The sequence below is a fragment of the Macaca fascicularis genome, chromosome 18 (assembly GCF_037993035.2).
Source record: "Macaca fascicularis isolate 582-1 chromosome 18, T2T-MFA8v1.1".
Lineage (NCBI taxonomy): Eukaryota > Metazoa > Chordata > Mammalia > Primates > Cercopithecidae > Macaca > Macaca fascicularis.
Genome location: NC_088392.1, coordinates 77,140,434 through 77,159,211, shown reverse-complemented (window position 1 = coordinate 77,159,211; position 18,778 = coordinate 77,140,434). Strand labels below are relative to the sequence as shown.

The window sequence follows — 18,778 nt, the reverse complement described above, 5'->3', positions numbered from 1 at the left end:
TCTTGCTGACATGGCCCCAAAAAGCAACAGACAGGAAAGCCAGCCCACCGGCCAACTGGAGTCATGGGTCAGATGGGCCATGACCTTGGTTTAGTAGCAGATTCTGTCCTGCAGTTGGTAACGGAGCCCTGCACGACCCCAGTCCTTGAGCAGTTCTGAAAGCACTGAGGGGCTACCTTCCCCCATGTGTATGTCATGGGACTCGAACCCACTGCTCAATCCTCAGCCTGCACTGTTTATACAGCATTCCCTCTGTCATCGCCTCAGCCCTGAGGAAACTGAGGGAGACCCCAGGTGCCTGGCTGCCCTCGCGTTGCTCACCTGCTTAGCATCTTAGATGGTTTCTACTCATTTCACTTGCTGTCAATCAGGTTCTGAGAAGAGTTTCAACAACACGCACCCTGATGGCCAGCCCAGACCCCACGGCCGTGACATGCCCCTCACTGCCCAGCCCAGGGTTTGTTAAAGATACAAGAAGCTGTTGGAACCAGCTGTGAATTTTAAATACAGGTACGAAGTGAGATTACTACAGGAAGCTTCTTAATGCTTTCTCTAAACCCATCCTTAAAACTCGTTAAACTTCCCTGTCTCTGTTTAAGCTATTTACTAAATGTCAAAACAGAGCCTAGTGCAAGAACTCAAGAAAACTTTATCATGAACATCAGCGACTCTCTTAGTTTGGTTCGTTGCTGCGAAGATGAAAGTGAAGGGTGGTGCCAGCGTCCTGCGTGTGAATGTCCCGTCCAGAACTTCACTGCACAAGGGAATACGCAGAGTTACAGGCAATATCCAGTGCAGCTCACAGGAATCCTCCAAAAAGGTGTCCTCTGGAGTCAGACATAGTGGCGAACACCTCTTCAAATCCCCTCACGCCTCCTGAGGTTTCTACTCAGGTAGGAATATTTGGGGCACAGGACATAACAGGGCTTATCCAAGGGAACTTTAAAAAGACATGGATATAGACAGCCCCCAATGTATGATGGTTCCAGGTATAACTTTTCAATGTTACTGGTGGAAACCTGACTGTACAAATCATTGTACAGTCATTCTGTTTTTCACTTTCAGTACAGTATTGCAATCGATTACATGAGACACTCAACACTTTATTATAAAACAGGCTTTGTGTTAGAAGACTTTGCCCAACTGTAGGCTAACGTAAGTATGCTGAGTTTGTTTAAGGCAGGTGAGGCTAAGCTATGACATTCAGTAGGCTAAGTGTATTAAATGTATTTCTGACTTACTATAGTTTCAACTTACAATGAATGGGCTTGTCGGGATGTAACCCCATGACAAGTCAAGGAGCATCTACACATACCATATTTCACTGAATTTAAGACGCACGGTGTCACATTTTAACATCTCTGAACTCAGGCTGCATGTTATGATCTATGGCATGTCATCATGTAATTGGCAGCATGCTCTACTTTCTCCTAACGGTGTACCTTTCAATCAATGGCAGAGCAGGTGAAATATGCTTTGTCCATAGAAGCAGCTATACCCTGCCTGCTTATGTGACACAGGATTAAAAAGTGAGGAGAAGGACTTTTATTTGTCTTCTTTATTTTGTACACACACAGCCTTAATATATGATAGTAGACAAATTTATACATTTCACACAAATACTGCTGAATTTCCCCATTTCTTTTCAGAAAAGGAAAAGTGATTTTGGTTAAAAATAAATACATAAAGTATTTGCTCTGTCCCCTACAGTCCATGGCTCCTACTGGCGCAAGGTCCTGTCTGCCATTCACAAGTTGTATGACCTGGGGCATGCCACTTACTCTCCCTGAGCTTTGATTTTTCTCAAGGGGAAGTGTGCCCTGACACTGGGTTGCTTTGAGCACTGGAAAACACTCAGCCCGTGGCTCTGAGCGGGCCCTCACTCATTCAGCTCACATGCTCTTATCTCCCACTTTCATTCAACTCCCATCCCTACCTCCACGCCCACCCTCCAACTAGAGGAATTTCCAGAAGTAATGCAGAGTAAGCCCGCCCAGGCTGGCAAACTCCCCTGAACCTCCTCCTTTATAGAAAATGTGTTCTACCACCCCTAGAGCAGCAGGGATCAAACGAAACCCGGCCTTTGAAGGGGATGACTTGAAAAAGGCAGCCAGGAAGGACAGGTCAGAGACCACCCACATTCCAGCAAGGGTTCCCGTCCTGTTAGATTCCGTCTGCCATTGACCCACGGAACAGAGCCACACAGATTCAGTGCCATCTTTCACAACAGCCAGAACAGTGTGCTCTTCAGCTGAGCTAAAGGGGAAGAGGACAGAGGAGAAAAGAAACTGAAGGTGGCGGAGGAGTGGAGTGGAACTGATGAGTGGCAGGTTCAAATCCACCGTAGACAAAGGCCATCTTCATGCATATGCTAGAATCTGACCTCAGATTTGCTTTAGGAAAACTGTAACAGGAAACCATATAGTTATTGTCCTTTACAACTTCTGTAGTCCTGGAAATATAAAACTCATGATTGGGAACTTACTAACTCATTAATTATATATCATAGCTAAATTGTCTGGGGCCTTGGCTTTCATGGAAAGAGGTCATTTGTCCAAACAAGTGACTCCGAAGTCTCATGTTCACAAAATGCCAGTTTGGGAAACTCCTACTTTTACCCTTCATTAATCTGACCAACTCCCAGCCCCTCTCCTGGTGGAAAATTGTTAGCTTCCGTGAAGGAGATGCTGTAGGCACACTGCTGCTGACCTGAAACCACCGGCGAAGTTCTAAAAACCACAGATGCCGGGGTCACCAACCCAGGGTCTGATGTAAGAGCCAGGGTGTAGCTTGGGCAGCAGGATTCTTAAAAGCTCCCCAGGGATGCTACCGTGCAGCCAGGGCCTGGCATCACTGGCCAAAGGGCTTGATCCCGGGCACGCACTCTACAATCTTTCACCGCCTCAATAAAAGCAATGGCACAAGAAACCACTTGTCAAAACCTGCCCCTGGCACTGCCACCCTCTAATCTTCCCACAGAGAAGGGCCCAAACATCTATAGAGTCACTTAAAAGGGTGTTTTGCAAGAGGTTGAGAATGAAGGTGAACATGGGTGTCACCTTCTACCCATCTCATCAATCAGCTAGAAAATGCAGGATACCCTTCAGAAAATACATAACGAGCCAAGCTGGAGACTTCACGGCGATGGCTCTGGAGCAGGTGTGACCCGAGACAGTAAGAAGGGAGAGACGAGAGAGTTCTCCTAGGTGCTAGAACATACCTTGTGCAGCCAACCCACAATCTTGTCAAACACATCCTTCAAGACAGTTGAAATTCTTCAACACCAAGTACTCGGGGTCAAGCAACGACTCTTCCCTCCAAAGCTTCAGGGGAGTTGGAGGGGAAAAGAGTTCTTGATTGTCACAAATTGGGGAGGGGGGTGCTACTAGCATCTAGTGGCCAGAGGCTAGGAACATCGTTAAGCATCCTGCAGTCCACGGGACAGTCCCCACAACGAAGCAGGACCCAGCCTACAACAGCAGCAGAGAAACGCTGCTCCAAGCGGATTACTCAAGCGATTCCTCTAGCAACCCTCACCTGTGATGTTTCCACGAGGGTTAGATGACAACTGGGCCTTATTACTTAGGTGACCCTGTGAGTAACCTTGTTTACAAATAAGTTCAAAATAATGTTTATGGCTCTTTCTCAAGGGAAGATAAAAATGACACATCCAAACCCAAACCAAGATTTCTACACGAGAACCCTTGGAAACAAACAAGAAACTCTGAGTGTTACTTCAAAATTGAAAAGTAAAAAGGGCCTGGCCAAGCCCCAACTCTGCCCCAGCCGGCTGGCCGGCCCACTCCCACCCGCGAGGACGCTCCTGTAGCCGCCTCGGTACCAGGGCTTGAGGCTCTCAATTATTAACAGGATGCTAACGGCCAAGCACAGTGGCTCACACCTGTAATCCCAGCACTTTAGGAGGCGAGGTGGGTGGATCGCTTGAAGTCAGGAGTACGGGACCAGCCTGGCTAACATGGTGAAACCCCGTCTCTACTAAAAATACAAAAATTAGCCAGGCATGGTGGCAGGCATCTGTAATCTCAGCTACCGGGAAGGCCGAGGCAGGAGAATCGTTTGAAGCTAGGAGGCAAAGGTTGCAGTGAGGCAAGATCACGCCACTTCACTCCAGCCTGGGCGACAGAGAGACTCTGTCTCAAAAACAAACAAACAAACAAAAAATGAGGCCAACAGAAATAGGGACTTGTTGTGAAAAACTGTATCATCTTTAAATTTTAATGTTTCCTATAATTTACAAAAACAATACATGGAAGATTTTTCAGCAGTGATTTTGTTTCTCTCATTTATGAAAAAAAAGCTTTACTAATCCCTATGAATAAACACAGAGGACCAAACACTCCCCAGCCTCATCTCACCTCGGCCCACCAGGTGGTCTAACAGTCCCGAGGCACTGCACCCTCAACTCTCACCTTCCTCCCTCCTGCCAGGAGAGATGAGCCACGTGTGATGGGAAAACAACTGGCAAAGGTCTACCACAGCTGTTCAGCACTAAACGGTACACAGATAGATGCCTGCTAAATGAACACGGCTTTGCCTGGGCGACCACAGCACATCCGCACCCAAAGATGAACAGTGTCTACGTTCAAATGCCAACTGCCTGACGAACGCCTTCCCCATTTCCTGCTTCCCTTGTCCCAGGAACACTGCTGAAGGTCACACAAAAGCATATCTAGGACGCAAGGAATAAGCACGCACCTAACTGCCCCCACCCCCAACATTCTTTCAGGGGAGAATGACCACCCTGTACAAACAGCCATGGGGAGCGGCGCCCTGCCAGCACCTAGGGTCCGTCCTCTCTCTGGGGCTTATCCTCAGGTCAGAATTCAAGTACCACCTGATTACCTGCCCAACAGGGACAGACACTCAGTTGGGCTGTGTAACTGTGTGCGGGTAACTCGGCGCCTTTTCAGTGCTGAATGATTTTGTATTACTAGGGAGAAAAAACAATACAACTGCTTATTTGGCTCACAGTCATACCATTTCAGTGTACAACGGCTCACCTGAGTCTGAGCAACACCAAGAAAGAGCACTTGGCCAGGCGCGGTGGCTCAAGCCTGTAATCCTAGCACTTTGGGAGGCCGAGACGGGCGGATCACGAGGTCAGGAGATCGAGACCATCCTGGCTAACACAGTGGAATCCCGTCTCTACTAAAAAAATACAAAAAACTAGCCGGGCAAGGTGGCAGGCGCCTGTAGTCCCAGCTACTCGGGAGGCTGAGGCAGGAGAATGGCGTAAACCCGGGAGGCGGAGCTTGCAGTGAGCTGACATCCGGCCACTGCACTCCAGCCTGGGCAACAGAGCGAGACTCCTTCTCAACAAAAAAAAAAAAAAAGAAAGAAAGAAAGAGCACTCAGGCCGCAGAGAATACCACGGAGTATTTTCTAAGCATTTCTATTTCTCTGACTCTTGATTTTGCGCTTGAAGATAAGTTACCTAAACTAGCCAAACACAATAGCTCACACCTGTAATCCCAAAACTTTGGGAAGCTGAGGTGGGAGGACTGCTTGAGCTCAGGGGTTTGAGACTAGCCTGGCAACACGGTGAGACCCAGTCTCCACTAAAAAAAAAAAAAAAAAAAAAAAATTAACAAAATTAGCCGGGTGTGGTGGCACACGCCTGTAGTCTCAGCTAGTCGGGAGGGTGAGGCAGGAAGACTGTTTGAGCCCAAGAGGTCGAGGCTGCAGTGAGCCATGATCCCTGGGCAACAGAGCGAGACCCTGTCTCAAAAAAATGAAGATTAAAAGAATAAAGTTACCTAAATTATATTACATCAATAACATGACTTATAGCATATAAATTCAACAGACCCCCAAGAGATTCAAATATAAATTTTGAGGCGGGACACAATGGCTTACGCCTGTAATCCCAGCACTTTGGGAGGCTGAGGCAGGCAGATCACTTGAGGTCAGGAGTTCAAGACCAGCCTGGGCAACATAATGAAAACCCGTCTCTACTGAAAATACAAAAATTAGCCAGGTGTGGAGGTGCGCACCTGTGATCCCAGCTACTCAGGAGACTGAGGCAGGAGAATCACTTGAACCTGGGAGGCCGAGGTTGCAGTGAGTTGAGATCACACCACTGCACTCCAGCCTGGGTGACTGAGCGGGACTCCGTCTCAAAAAAAAAAATGTGTTTTTGAGAACAGCAGTAGTTTCTATTTTTCCCATAGAACAGACAATGCTACAAATTTGATGCAGTTGACTGCCTAGTGAAAGTCTAAATTATTCAGAAATATGTGCTGTCTATATTTTAATGATTATTATTATTTTTTTTTCTTGAGATGAAGTCTCGCTCTTGCCCCCGAGGCTGGAGTGCTACAATGCAATCTTGGCTCACTGCAACCTCCGCCTCCCAGGTTCAAGCGATTCTCCTGCCTCAGCCTCCCGAGTAGCTGGGATTACAGACACCTGCTACCATGCCCGGCTAATTTTTGTATTTTTAGTAGCCTGGCCACCATGTTGGCCAGGCTGGTCTTGAACTCCTGACCTCAGGTGAGCTGCCTGCCTTGGCCTCCTAAAGTGTTGGGATTACAGGCGTGAGCCATCGCACCTAGCCTATTTTAATTATCATTATTATTTATTTTTATTTTTTTTTAGACGGAGTATCACTCTGTTGCCCAGGCTGGAATGCAGTGGCACTATCTCGGCTCACTGCAAGCTCCGCCTCCTGGGTTAACGCCATTCTCCTGCCTCAGCCTCCCGAGTAGCTGGGACTACAGGCACCCGCCACCATGCCTGGCTAATTTTTTGTATTTTTAGTAGAGACAGGGTTTCACCGTGTTAGCCAGGATGGTTTTGATCTCCTGACCTCATGATCCACCCACCTCGGCCTCCCCAAAGTGCTGGGATTACAGGCGTGAGCCACTGCGCCTGGCCAATTATTTTTAAGAAAAGCGACTGAAGCACAGTGCCCGTTTCACTACAAGTCAGAGGTTCCATTCTAACATGAAGGTAAAATGTTGAAACGCCCTGCACATTATCAGAGATTCGCATTTTCCAAGAAAGGCTATCTTAGAGAAGGGCAGAAATAGATGGATCTTCAATCTCTTGGGAAGTCTGCAAAGTAACAGGTTGCTCACATAGCATAGCTGTGTCTGATGCAGCCATCCCAAGGGTGCCATAATCTGCCCTAAAAGGTCCCCCGGAGCCTGCAGTGCTGTGGGTGAGACTGCACAGGAAATAAAAAGAAGGCAGCTGTACGGCACACAGGGCACAAGCCGGTGTTGTCCAAGCCCGGCGAGGAGCCTGGCTGACGTTCGGGAAGTTGACGAACAGAAGCGGCTTCGCTTATCACTAACCAAACAGGGCAATTTCATGACTCACAGTCATTGTCAAAAAGCTTGACCTACAGTGGAATTACTGGCTTTTATTAACTATCCTGAGGTAATGATATAAAGAATCAGAAATTCCTCAGCAAGAGATTTTTAAATGATGTTTTGGCTCTTTCTCAAGGGAAAATAAAGATGATAAAACCTTCACCCATGGAAAAAATATTTATCCAGCGTTTCATAAGGATGAGGCTATGTAGAGACACACAGACATACCGAAAGCAAAGAGGTGAGGGGGCCAACATGCCACTGAGGGACCAAATGAGACTGGCATGGACTCCATACCAAGAAAGCACTTTCAGGACATACACAGCTAAGAGATCAAGGCTGTGTGGCTCTGGCAGAGATCAATGGAACACAGCAGAGAACCCAGAAATAGGCCCAAACACATGTGCCCAACTGATTTTTGACAACAATGCAAAAGTAATTCAATGGAGGAAAGGTGGTCTTTTCTTTTTTTTTTTTTTTTTGAGACGGAGTCTTGCTCTGTTGCCCAGGCTGGAGTGCAGTGGCCGCATCTCAGCTCACTGCAAGCTCCGCCTCCCGGGTCTACGCCATTCTCCTGCCTCAGCCTCCCGAGTAGCTGGGACTACAGGCGCCCGCCACCTCACCCGGCTAGTTTTTTGTATTTTTTAGTAGAGACGGGGTTTCACCGTATTAGCCAGGCTGGTCTCGATCTCCTGACCTTGTGATCCGCCCGTCTCGGCCTCCCAAAGTGCTGGGATTACAGGCTTGAGCCACCGCGCCCGGCCGGAAAGGTGGTCTTTTCAACAAACGGTGTCAGAGTAACCGGATGTTCACAGGCCAAAAAAATGAAACTTGACCTAAGTTTCATACCATATACAAAAATTAATTCAAAATGGATCACAGACATACATGTGCAATGTAAAACAATAAAACTTTCCGAAAAATACAGAGGAGAAAATATTCAGGACGTAGGGTTAGGCACAGAGCTCTTAAAATTGATACCATAAAAGGAATCATTCGTAAATTGGGCTTCATAAACTAAAAACTTTTGCCCTGAGAAAACCCTGTAAGAGGATGAGAAGACGAGCTACAGAGTAAGAGAAAATATTTGCAAACCATATATCCAACGGAGGACTTGAATCTAAGATACGCCAAGCTCAATGGCTCACACCTAAAATCCCAACACTTCGGGAGGCCAAAGCAAGGGGATCACTTGAGTCCAGGAGTTTGAGACAGCCTGGGCAACACTGCGAGACCCCAGCTCTACAAAAGATTTTCTACAGTCAGCTGGGTGCGGTGGCGTGTAACTGTAGTCCTAGTTACTCAGACGGCTGAGGCAGAGGATCCCCTGGGCCCAGGAGTTCAAGGTGGCAGTATACCACGATTATACCACCGTACTCCAATCTGGGTGACAGAGGGAGACCCTGTCTCTAAAAAATTTTTAATTAATTAACTAATTTAATGTACAAAGAACTCTCAAAACTCAACAATGAGAAAAAAATATATAACAGGCAGGCCTTACGCCTGTAATCCCAGCACTTTGGGAGGCTAGGGCAGGAGGATCCCTTGAGGCCAGGAGTTTGAGACCAGACCGAGCAAAATGGCAAAACCCTGTCTCTCCAAAAAATATGGAAATTAGCTGGGCATGGTGGCACTAGCCTGTAGTCCCAGCTACTTGGGGCCAGGGGTGGGGGTGAAAGGCGCTTAGGCAAGAGGACTGCTTGAACCCGAGGAGGTCCAGGCTGCAGTGAGCTGTGATCACACCACTGGACTCCAGCCTGGGCGACAGCAAGACCATGTCTCAAAAAACAGTACAATAAGCAAGCCATCCAGCTGAGTGTGGTGGTTCACACCTATAATCCCAGCACTTTGGGAGGCTGAGGCGGGTGGATCACCTAAGGTCAGGAGTTTGAGACCAGCCTGTCCAACATGGTGAAACCCTTGTCTCTGCTAAAATAAAAAAAAAATTACCTGGGCTTGGTGGCACGCGCCTGTAAGCCCAGCTACTTGGGAGGCTGAGGCAGAAGAATTGCTTGAACCCCAGAGGTGGAGGTTGCAGTGAGCTGAGATCGCACCACTGCACTCCAACCTGGGCGACAGAGCGAGACCCTGTCTCAGAGAAAAAAAAAAAAAAAAAAGAATGGGCAACATAAGAAGGCCCCACATGAGACTAGCATCAGTTTTAGAAAGAATACAGGTGATGAAAGGAAATACGATTTGAGAAAATTTCACTATCGAACACTATTTGGAGTGAAAACTCTCCAGATTTCATGACAGATTTAATGAGACTGATGGTGAATGCTGAGCAAAATAAGAATAAATCTAGACAAAGCGGACAGAAACTATAGAATACCAAACACACACAAAAAAAGTATAAGAGTCATCAGGAAGTAAAGACAGATTAGCTACAAAAATAAAAATTATGCTGACAGCAGACCTCTCTATAGCAAAATGAGCCAAAAGATAATAAAATATTATCTTCAAAGTGTTGGAATTACATGCCCAACTAAATAGATTTCAAGACATTATGAAATGAAGGCATTTCAGGCAATACTGTTTACTGAAAAGAACCCCTGAAGGATGTATTAAAAGATCAGCAAGAAGGAAACCGAACTCAGAGGAGTAACACTCAAGAAGCAATGATAAGTAAACAAACTGGCAATTAAATTAACTGTAAATTAAACAAGCATTAGCTATTAAATAAGTTTTTAAAAGGTCATTTTAAAAAGATGAAACTAAAATGATATAAAACATATGAAAGACAAGATTTGATTAAAGTTGAAGCTTTCTAAGATGGTTGTATTCTTCAGGAGGAGAATACAGTTAATGATTAGTTTTAAACCAATTCAAACATGCATATTAAATATGTGAGTAATCATTAAAATAACAAAAATAGAATGTATAACTTCCCAACTAAGACACAGAATTAAAAACTCAAACAGAAGTCAAAGAAAGAAAGAAAGGGGAGAGGGAGGGAGGGAGGGAAGGAAAGGAGGGAGAGAGGGAAGGAAGGAAGAAAGGAAGGAAGGAAGGAGAGAAAGAACAAGCAGGGAAAATAAAGAAATAAAATGCAATGATAGAAATAAACTCAAACCATCAGTAGCCACAATGCATATACATGGATTAAATTTATCAGTTTAAAAAAGAGAGAGTCTCGGATCGCATTTTTTAAAAATGTAGCTACATTCTATTCACAAGAAATACACAGAAAACATAATGACATAGAAAAATAGAAACTAAAGAAACCATAGAAAAGCTATCCCAGGCTATGCAAAGGACATGAACAGACATTTCTCAATTGAAGACATACAAGTGGCCAAGAAACATGAAGAAATGTTCCACATCACTAATCATCAGAGAAATGCAAATTAAAACCACCATGAGATATCATCAAACACCAGTCAGAATGGCTGTTATTAAAACACCAAAAAACAGCAGATGTTGGCATGGATATGGAGGAAAAGGAACTCTTATACACTGTTAGTGGGAACGCAGATTAGTACAACTCTATGGAAAACAGTACGGGGAATTTCAAAGTAGTAAAAATAGAACTGCCGGCCGGGCGCGGTGGCTCAAGCCTGTAATCCCAGCACTTTGGGAGGCCGAGGCGGGCGGATCACAAGGTCAGGAGATCGAGACCACAGTGAAACCCCGTCTCTACTAAAAATACAAAAAAAAATTAGCCGGGCGCGGTGGCGGGCGCCTGTAGTCCCAGCTACTCAGGAGGCTGAGGCAGGAGAATGGCGGGAACCCGGGAGGCGGAGCTTGCAGTGAGCCGAGATCGCGCCACTGCACTCCAGCCTGGGCAACAGCGTGAGACTCCGTCTCAAAAAAAAAAAAAAAAAAAAAAAAATAGAACTGCCATTCAACCCGGCAATCTCACTAATGTGCATCTACCCAAAATAAATCATTATATAAAAAAGACACCTACGCTCGTATGTTTATTAAAGCAATATGCACAATAGCAAAATCATGGAATCAACCTAAGTATCCGTCAATAGACGATTAGATAAAGAAAGTGTGGTATATATACACAACGGACTACTACGCAGCAATAAAAAAGAATGAAACCCTGTCTTCTGCAGCAACACGGATGGAGCTGGAGGCCATTATCCTAAGTCAAATAACTCAGACACAGAAAATCAAATACTGCATGTTCTCACAAGTGAGAGCTAAACAAACAGTGGGTGAACATAGACACAAAGACATAAATAATAGACACTGGGGAGTCCTTAGGCGGGGAGAATGGGTGGGATGCTGGTGAGGGTTTAAACAAATTATCTACCGAGTACAATGTTCACTGTTTGGGTGGTGGGTGCACTAGAAGCCCAAACCTCACTATTGTCCAAGATACTCATGTAGCAAACCTGCACACATGCCTCCGAATCTAAAACTGAAAAGAATTTTTAAAAGAATTACCAAAACCCTGGGGTTCAGATCACCACCATCTCTCTCAAGGATTTACTGGAGAAGCCTCCTAACTTGCCTCCTCTTCTCTCCCCTTTTTATGGACTGAGCATTTATGCCCTCCCCCAAATTCATATGTGGAAGCCCTGACCCTCAGCGTGATGTTCTATGGAGGTGGGGCCTTGGCCCCATGATGGGGTTAATATCTTTATGAAAAGAGGAAGAAACACCAGAACATGTGCTTGTTGCTCGCTCTCTCTCTTCTCTTATTCTCACTCTCATGCTCTCTGCCATATGAAAACACAGCAAGAAGGCAGCTATCTGTAAGCAAGGAATAGGGCTCTCACCAGGAACCACACTGACTAGCATTTTGATTTTCAACTTCCCAGCCCCCAGAACTGGCAGAAATAAATGTCTGTTGTTTAAGGAAAAAAAAAAAAAAAAACAAAACAGAAACAAAAGCTATCCCAAGCCAACACTACCCAAAAGAAATTTGGTATAGATGATGAAAGCAGATAAAAAAGACTTTACAGCAAAAAGCAATACATTAGAAGAAAGAGGTCATTACCAACTGATAAAGGGAATAACTCATCACGAGGAAGAGTCCTAAATCTGTTTTCACTTAAAAATTTGGCATCAAAATACATAAGGCAAAGTTTGACAAATTACAAGAATAAAATTAAAATACATAATTATAATGGGACAAAAAGATATAAAGGATATAGAAAATTTGTATACAGTGAACAAATGAGTTAACACATTTTCCCAAATTCCAACAATACACTAATGAACTATAAATCAATCTTATAACCACCATTAAAAATTTTTTTTAACTGAATGGAAAATATCAGAGTGCACCCCAAATGACAAAGGTAAGCATTACCTTGTTAAACTTTTGTTTATAGTTGTATATTGAGTGATGATGCCCTTTTTGCTGTGGGTTACAATTGAGGTTTGAAGTCTTCAATCTAATAGATTTAAATCAAAGTCTGCACCCCAAAACACGCTCCTCTCAAGTACACAGGAATTATTACAAAATCTGATGATTTACTATGCACAAAAGAAGTCTCAACCAAACCCAGGGAATCCATGTCATTTTCTGAGCTTGAGAAAAGGCGGCCACAAGAACCATCTCTTAGTTGGTTCCCTGGGACTCTTTTCAATAACCTGAGCTCACCTGAATGATCTAGAACATGTCTCTCATCCCTATAAGTGCTGGCTAACCTGGCTAGTTGTTATTTGTGTCTAGCATGTAATAGAACTCTAAAAATTGGGGGTAGAATGAAATATTGTTCAGTGAAAGAATTACGGCAATCTTAGAAGTGGAAACTAAGCCAAGGTTAACCATTTCCTACTTTTTGAGAGACTCCGCTATACGTAGAGTTGAATACTAGAAGAAATATATCAGGAAAAAAAAAAAAAAGGTTGAAAATTGTTTGAGCTTTGGTACAAGCAGAGGGCATGTGGGTGCCTGGGGTCACAGACTCCAAGAGTGAACAGGCACAGGATGCCAGCGAGAAGCTGGCTAGTGGGAAGGGACAATTCTAGCCAGATCAGCCCTTTTTTATCAATAGAGAAAGTAACTTTTCAAAGACACACCTCTAGCAGTTCAAAAAGAATCAGAGTGCACAGTCCCAACAGCCTTCTAAACCGCTCTTCCATTTCAGGCCAATGTCTACAGCCCTGGAGTGGCAAACCCAACAGCGCGCCAGGGATGGGTCAGGGGGTAATAGGCTGCTGTGTCATGTGAAAGAGTTAGACAAGCCAAGGCAGGTCTGTCTGTCTAAGCAGAGTGAGATGGTCAGAATTTTGGCATGCAGCGAGAAAAGGAAAGGACTAGAAATCGTGTATACATTCAACGTGCGTGGTCAGCCCACACTGTCAGCTCTCAAATACTCGTCTGAGGTGGGGGACTGGTAAAAGTATGGATAGGCTGGAGAAAGAAAAATCTTTTTTTTTTTTTTTGAGATGGAGTTTCGCTCTTGTTGCCCAAGTTGGAGTGCAATGGCATGATCTCGGCTCACTGCAACCTCGGCCTGCTGGGTTCAAGCAATTCTCCTGCCTCAGCCTCCCGAGTAGCTGGGATTACAGGTGCGCACCACCACGCCTGGCTAATATTTGTATTTTTAGTAGAAACAGGATTTCATCATGTTAGCCAGGCTGGTCTCGAACTCCTGACCTCAGGTGATCCACCCACCTCAGCCTCCCAAAGTGCTGAGGTTAAAATTCACATAACAGAAAACAAGCCATTTTCAAGGGCACAACTCAGTGGCATTTAGTACATTCACGGGTTGTGCAGCCACATCTATCTCGTTCTAAAACATTTTCATCACCCCAAAAGGAAACCGCCTGCCCATTACGCAGTTGGTTCCATTTCTCCCCTCTCCCCAGCCCCTGGAAACCACGAATCTGTTTTCCGTCTATATGAATTCATCTACTCTGGATATTTCTTATCAATGGAATCAAACAATATGTCTGGCTTCTGTTACTTAGCAGATTTTCAAGGTTCATCCATGTTCTATCAGGTATCAGTGAGAAAGAAATGTCCAAAGCCTGCAAAAGCCAAACCTACAGCACTGAGCCAGCAGCTGAAGAAGGGAGAAGAGGGTTAAGGGTAACGCCATTGTCAGCCTTGGGGACTGAAAGGACTCAGGGACCGTTACACAAATAGGAGACAGAGAAGGTGCAGGGTGGGGCAAGGGGCGATTAGTTTCTTCTGGACAGAGTCTACAGTGCTAGGAAAAACTCATATTGGAGATGTCCACTAGGCAGCTGGAAACAGTCTAGAGCTTCAGAGAGAAGGGAATGGTGGCTCCAGAGGAAAAAAAGCACGGAGATGCTGTCTCACAGACCCCTGAGGCCGAGGGGATACACACACACCTGCGACAACTGCTGCTGCTCAGACACACAGCCCATGAACTGTCCTTGCCGTTTTCAGGAAGTCACACATCCATTTACAAAACTCCAGGGGTGAACAACAAAAAGTGAGGCTCAGGATAGAAAAAATATTACCCTCACCCCAGAGCAAAGCTTAGCCTGTTTGTACTGGCTTTTGCAAAAAGAACCAATTCACAAAGACAGCAGTTGGCATTTTCCAATAAATATTTCCTCCACCCCCTTTGAACCTTGTATCACGAGATGCCATCGTTCTCTGCTTCCAGTTTAATCTACCAGCATCTAACCCTCCTGGGACTCCTGTCAGTTTTATGATTCATTTAGAAGTCTGGTGTAAATATACGGTCCCACCACGCTGACTGCAATTCTGGAAGTAAAATACTTATTTCATCCTAATTGAACAATTCCTCTCAGTAATTCTAACCTACAAAGGGAGGGCTGATCCCTCTCCATTCTCTCCTCACATCCACCCTGAGCCGGCATCAGGCTCTCTGAAGATCCTTGTCTCACCCTGGCCTTGCTTTTGAATGTCAAGAGCAACAATAATTGTTTCTTCCTCCAAAGAGATGCCAAGTCCTACACAAATCCATTTAAATGTATGCAAAAGAATCTTCACCTACTTAAAATATAGATTTATATGTTTATGTATTTATACACAAATGTATACACATATAAAATTTTATAAAATATACTTCTATGGTTGACTCTTGAACAACGTACGTTTGAACTGTGAAGGTCCACTTACACTCAAATCTTCTACCTATGCCACCCGAGACAGCACGACCAAACCCTCCTCTTCCTCCTCTATCTACTCAACGTGAAGACTATGAGCATGAAGACTTTTACGGTGCTCCATTTCCACTTAATGAATAGTAAATATTTTTTCTCTTCCTTCTGATTTTAACATTTTCTTTTCTCTAGCTTTATTATAAGAATACAGGACATAATACATACAACATACACAGTATGTGTTGATTGGCTATTTTATATCAGTAAGGCTTCCCGTCTACAGTAGGCTATTATTAGTTAAGTTTTAGGGGAGTCAAAAGCTATATACATTATTTTCTCTTTTTTTCTTTAAGAAACAGGGTCTTGCTGTGTTGCCCAAGCTGGCCTCAAAGTCCTGGGCACAAGCAATCCTCTCGCCACTGCCTCCCTAGTCTCTAGGACTACAAGACATGCACAGATTTTCAACTGCACAGGAGATGACCCCCATGCCCCCCATCCCCACGTTGTTCCAGAGTCAACTGTAAACTATTTTCTCTACCCTCTAACTGTTAAGGTCAGGCTCAAACTGAGAAAGGAAATTATTCCAGCAAACTTAGAACAAAGGAATGGGAGGGAAGTAAAGTACCAGCAACTGGTACTTTAATTGAGGCAGAGCTCCTCAGTTAGAGGACAAATTCCTGGAGTCCTGGGGGCAGATACAAGTGTAAGTTAAGGGGTGAGGGTTACCTGTGATGAAAGCAAGCTCCCAGAAGCTAACCTCTTCCTCTGGGAGGCCACCTCATCTCCCAGGCACGCTCTGATCACACAGCTCTATGCTCTGCTCCCTCATTCATTCCTCCACCCAGCATGTTCCAGGCACTGTTCCAGGCATGAGGACCCCACAGTGAGCCAGACAGACAAAGCCCCTGTCCCTGCCCCACAGAGCTTGTGATCCGAAGGGGCACCAGTAAAGGAGGGCAGGGATGAAAGACAGAGAAAGAAAACACAGCATTGTCAGATAAGTGGTGACAATAGACAAATAATGTCCCAGAATATGTATGTCACATGGGAAGGTGAACAGGGCTGGCCAGGGTGGAGATGGGGACAAATTTCACGAGTGTTGAGGGGAGGGGCTGAGTGAATCTCAGGACCCGAAAGAGATAAGGGAATGAGCCACAGGTGAGTGCCTGGAGAAAGAACCTTCCGTGAGGATATGCGTGGGAAGAGCAGGGAGGCCTAGGCAGCTGTGAGCAGAGGGGTGGGGGCAGAAGCAGAGAGGGGCATGCCTGCTACTTTGCTGTGATTTGTTTATTATCTATGCACCTGATTGAAATGGAGGCGCCCTGAGAGCAGGGCCTGCACCACACACGCACAACTCCACCCAGAGCCTTTCGGGCCAGAACCAGGTGCGGCGGATGGGAGGGAGCATGGATAGGGAAGAACCGGGTGAATCAGGAAACTTTTCCAAAGGAAAAATGAGCCGCTAAGCAAGGCTGTTGGCAGGTGCAGGTAACGTGCCAGAATTCACTGTAAGCTTAAAGCCTTCGCCAAAGGCTTTTAATTTCAACACATGCAGGACATTTTCCAAGAAAACACTCTGCTTTAATCTTATAATGGAAGTCAATAACAAAACAGGATTCGCATTGCTGTATGCACATGAGAAAAAAAAATTCATTTTCCAGACTACTTTGCTAGAAAAATCACTCCCTAAAATTTAAAAATGTCTATATTTAACTCATTTTAGCTACATAGGTGGCATACATACATTGTCTGTTTACACAGCTTTCATAGACAACCATAACATACTTTCCAGTTCACTGGAGAAGACTCTGGGGAAAAAAGCTACTTCTTAATTCTGTATTCTAGCAATAATAGCCTCCACTTGGACACATCAAAGGAATTAATGGTCAGCTCATCTGAGTGGTAATTACAAAAACTAGCTTTAGACCAGGCCCCAATAAGCCTTTTCTATAAAGGGCCAGATAGTAAATATTTTAGGCTTTGTAAGCATCACACAGTATTGAATCCATAGCCTTCTTTACTTTTGGAGGCTTTCTTTCCTGCGAGTTTTGCTTGTTTGCTTGTTTGTTTACCATGCTAGGGAAAAAATGTAAAAACAACCTAACTTCTGAGCCAAACAGGCCACGGTTTGCCAACCCCGGCTTTCGACCACAACGAGAAGGGGGCACGTGGAGTTCCAAGCTCCTCCTTATTAAATCCAAAGGGGCAGGAGCCCCACGGTTCTGGATTACCTCTTTCAGTCTCTCCAGCTCATTCTGGAGGGCCTGTTTGGATATTTCCACTTCAATCATCTGCTGTCGGAGAGTTTCGTTTTCATCCTCAGCTTTAGCGCGCTTTTCCTCCACCGTCTTCAGTTCGTGGTGCAATCTGACAGATACATCTTTGGCTACCTGCATCGACCCACAGAGATCATTATGAGGATATGAGGCTTTGTGTGTGCTAAGGGTACTATCAGACAACGTCAGAGGCAAAAACATTAATATGATATTGCACCACATAGCAAAGACCCTAGCAGTACATAACCGACCTATTTTTAAAAGGAGGAGGAGATTCGTTTAAAAATGAAATCAACATCTGGACTAAAAGGCCACTCCGGCTGGTCTGATAGTGGTGCATTATCAGAACGTGCTAACATTACTGTCACTAAAGTTGGTATACAACCCCCCCAACTGCTAAAGTTAAATGGCTTTAAAATAAATAGTTTTTAAAGCCCACTTTGGATAACCCTCCTCCCCCAGAGATGGTCACCACGAATGCCAATTCTGCCCAGGCTCACGGGCTTTAAGCGAGAAATTTAAATAATAGTAAACAAATAAACATTTCTATTCACTAAAGTTATACCGAACCCACCTGCTAACAAAACAAATAAGTTGCCTGTAATCCCAGCACTTTGGGAGGCAAAGAAAGCAGGATCACTTGAGGTCAGGAGTTTGAGCCCAGCCTGGGAACCACAGTGAGACCCTGTCTCTAAAAAAATTATAAAAATAAAAAATAATCCAGGCATGGTGGTGCCTATAGTCCCAGCTACTCTGGAGGTGAAGATGGGAGGGTCGCTTGAGCCCAGGGAGTCTGAGGTAATAGTGAGCTATGATGGTGCCTCTGCACTCCAGCCTGAGTGACAGAGCAAGATCCTGTGTCTAAAATAATAAAAAAAAAAATGCTGCATGCTTAAGATGTTCAATGTAGTCAAGTTTTAAATTTTGTACTGTGGCTCTGGTATGGTAAACCATTTGAATGAGCAAAGCAGTTAAACATGTTTACTTTCTAAAAGCAAATGAGGAAAGAGGCCTTGTAAGAGAAATATAAATCACCCTTTATTACACCGAATGACATTTTGTTAGTGGTTTATAACTTTGGTAGAATTACAGAGGTTCTTTTCCTGTTATCACACTGAAAGGCTAGATGAGATTTCACAAGCACTCTGGTAATAA

General features: G+C 44.7%; 1 protein-coding gene across 40 annotated transcripts in view; it reads right to left on the bottom strand.

Annotated features, from left to right (window-relative positions):
* Window positions 1–18,778, bottom strand: part of MTCL1 (microtubule crosslinking factor 1) — a 125,542-nt gene that overhangs the window by 94,162 nt on the left and 12,602 nt on the right. For all 40 annotated transcript variants that reach the window (XR_012427324.1, XR_012427325.1, XR_012427327.1 and 37 more), the window contains one exon: window positions 17,579–17,737. Coding sequence is in view for 32 of the 40 variants with exons in the window: in XM_015439859.4 (XP_015295345.3) it covers window positions 17,579–17,737 (159 nt within the window). In the remaining 8 variants the exon portion in view is untranslated. The remainder of the gene's footprint in view (window positions 1–17,578; window positions 17,738–18,778) is intronic.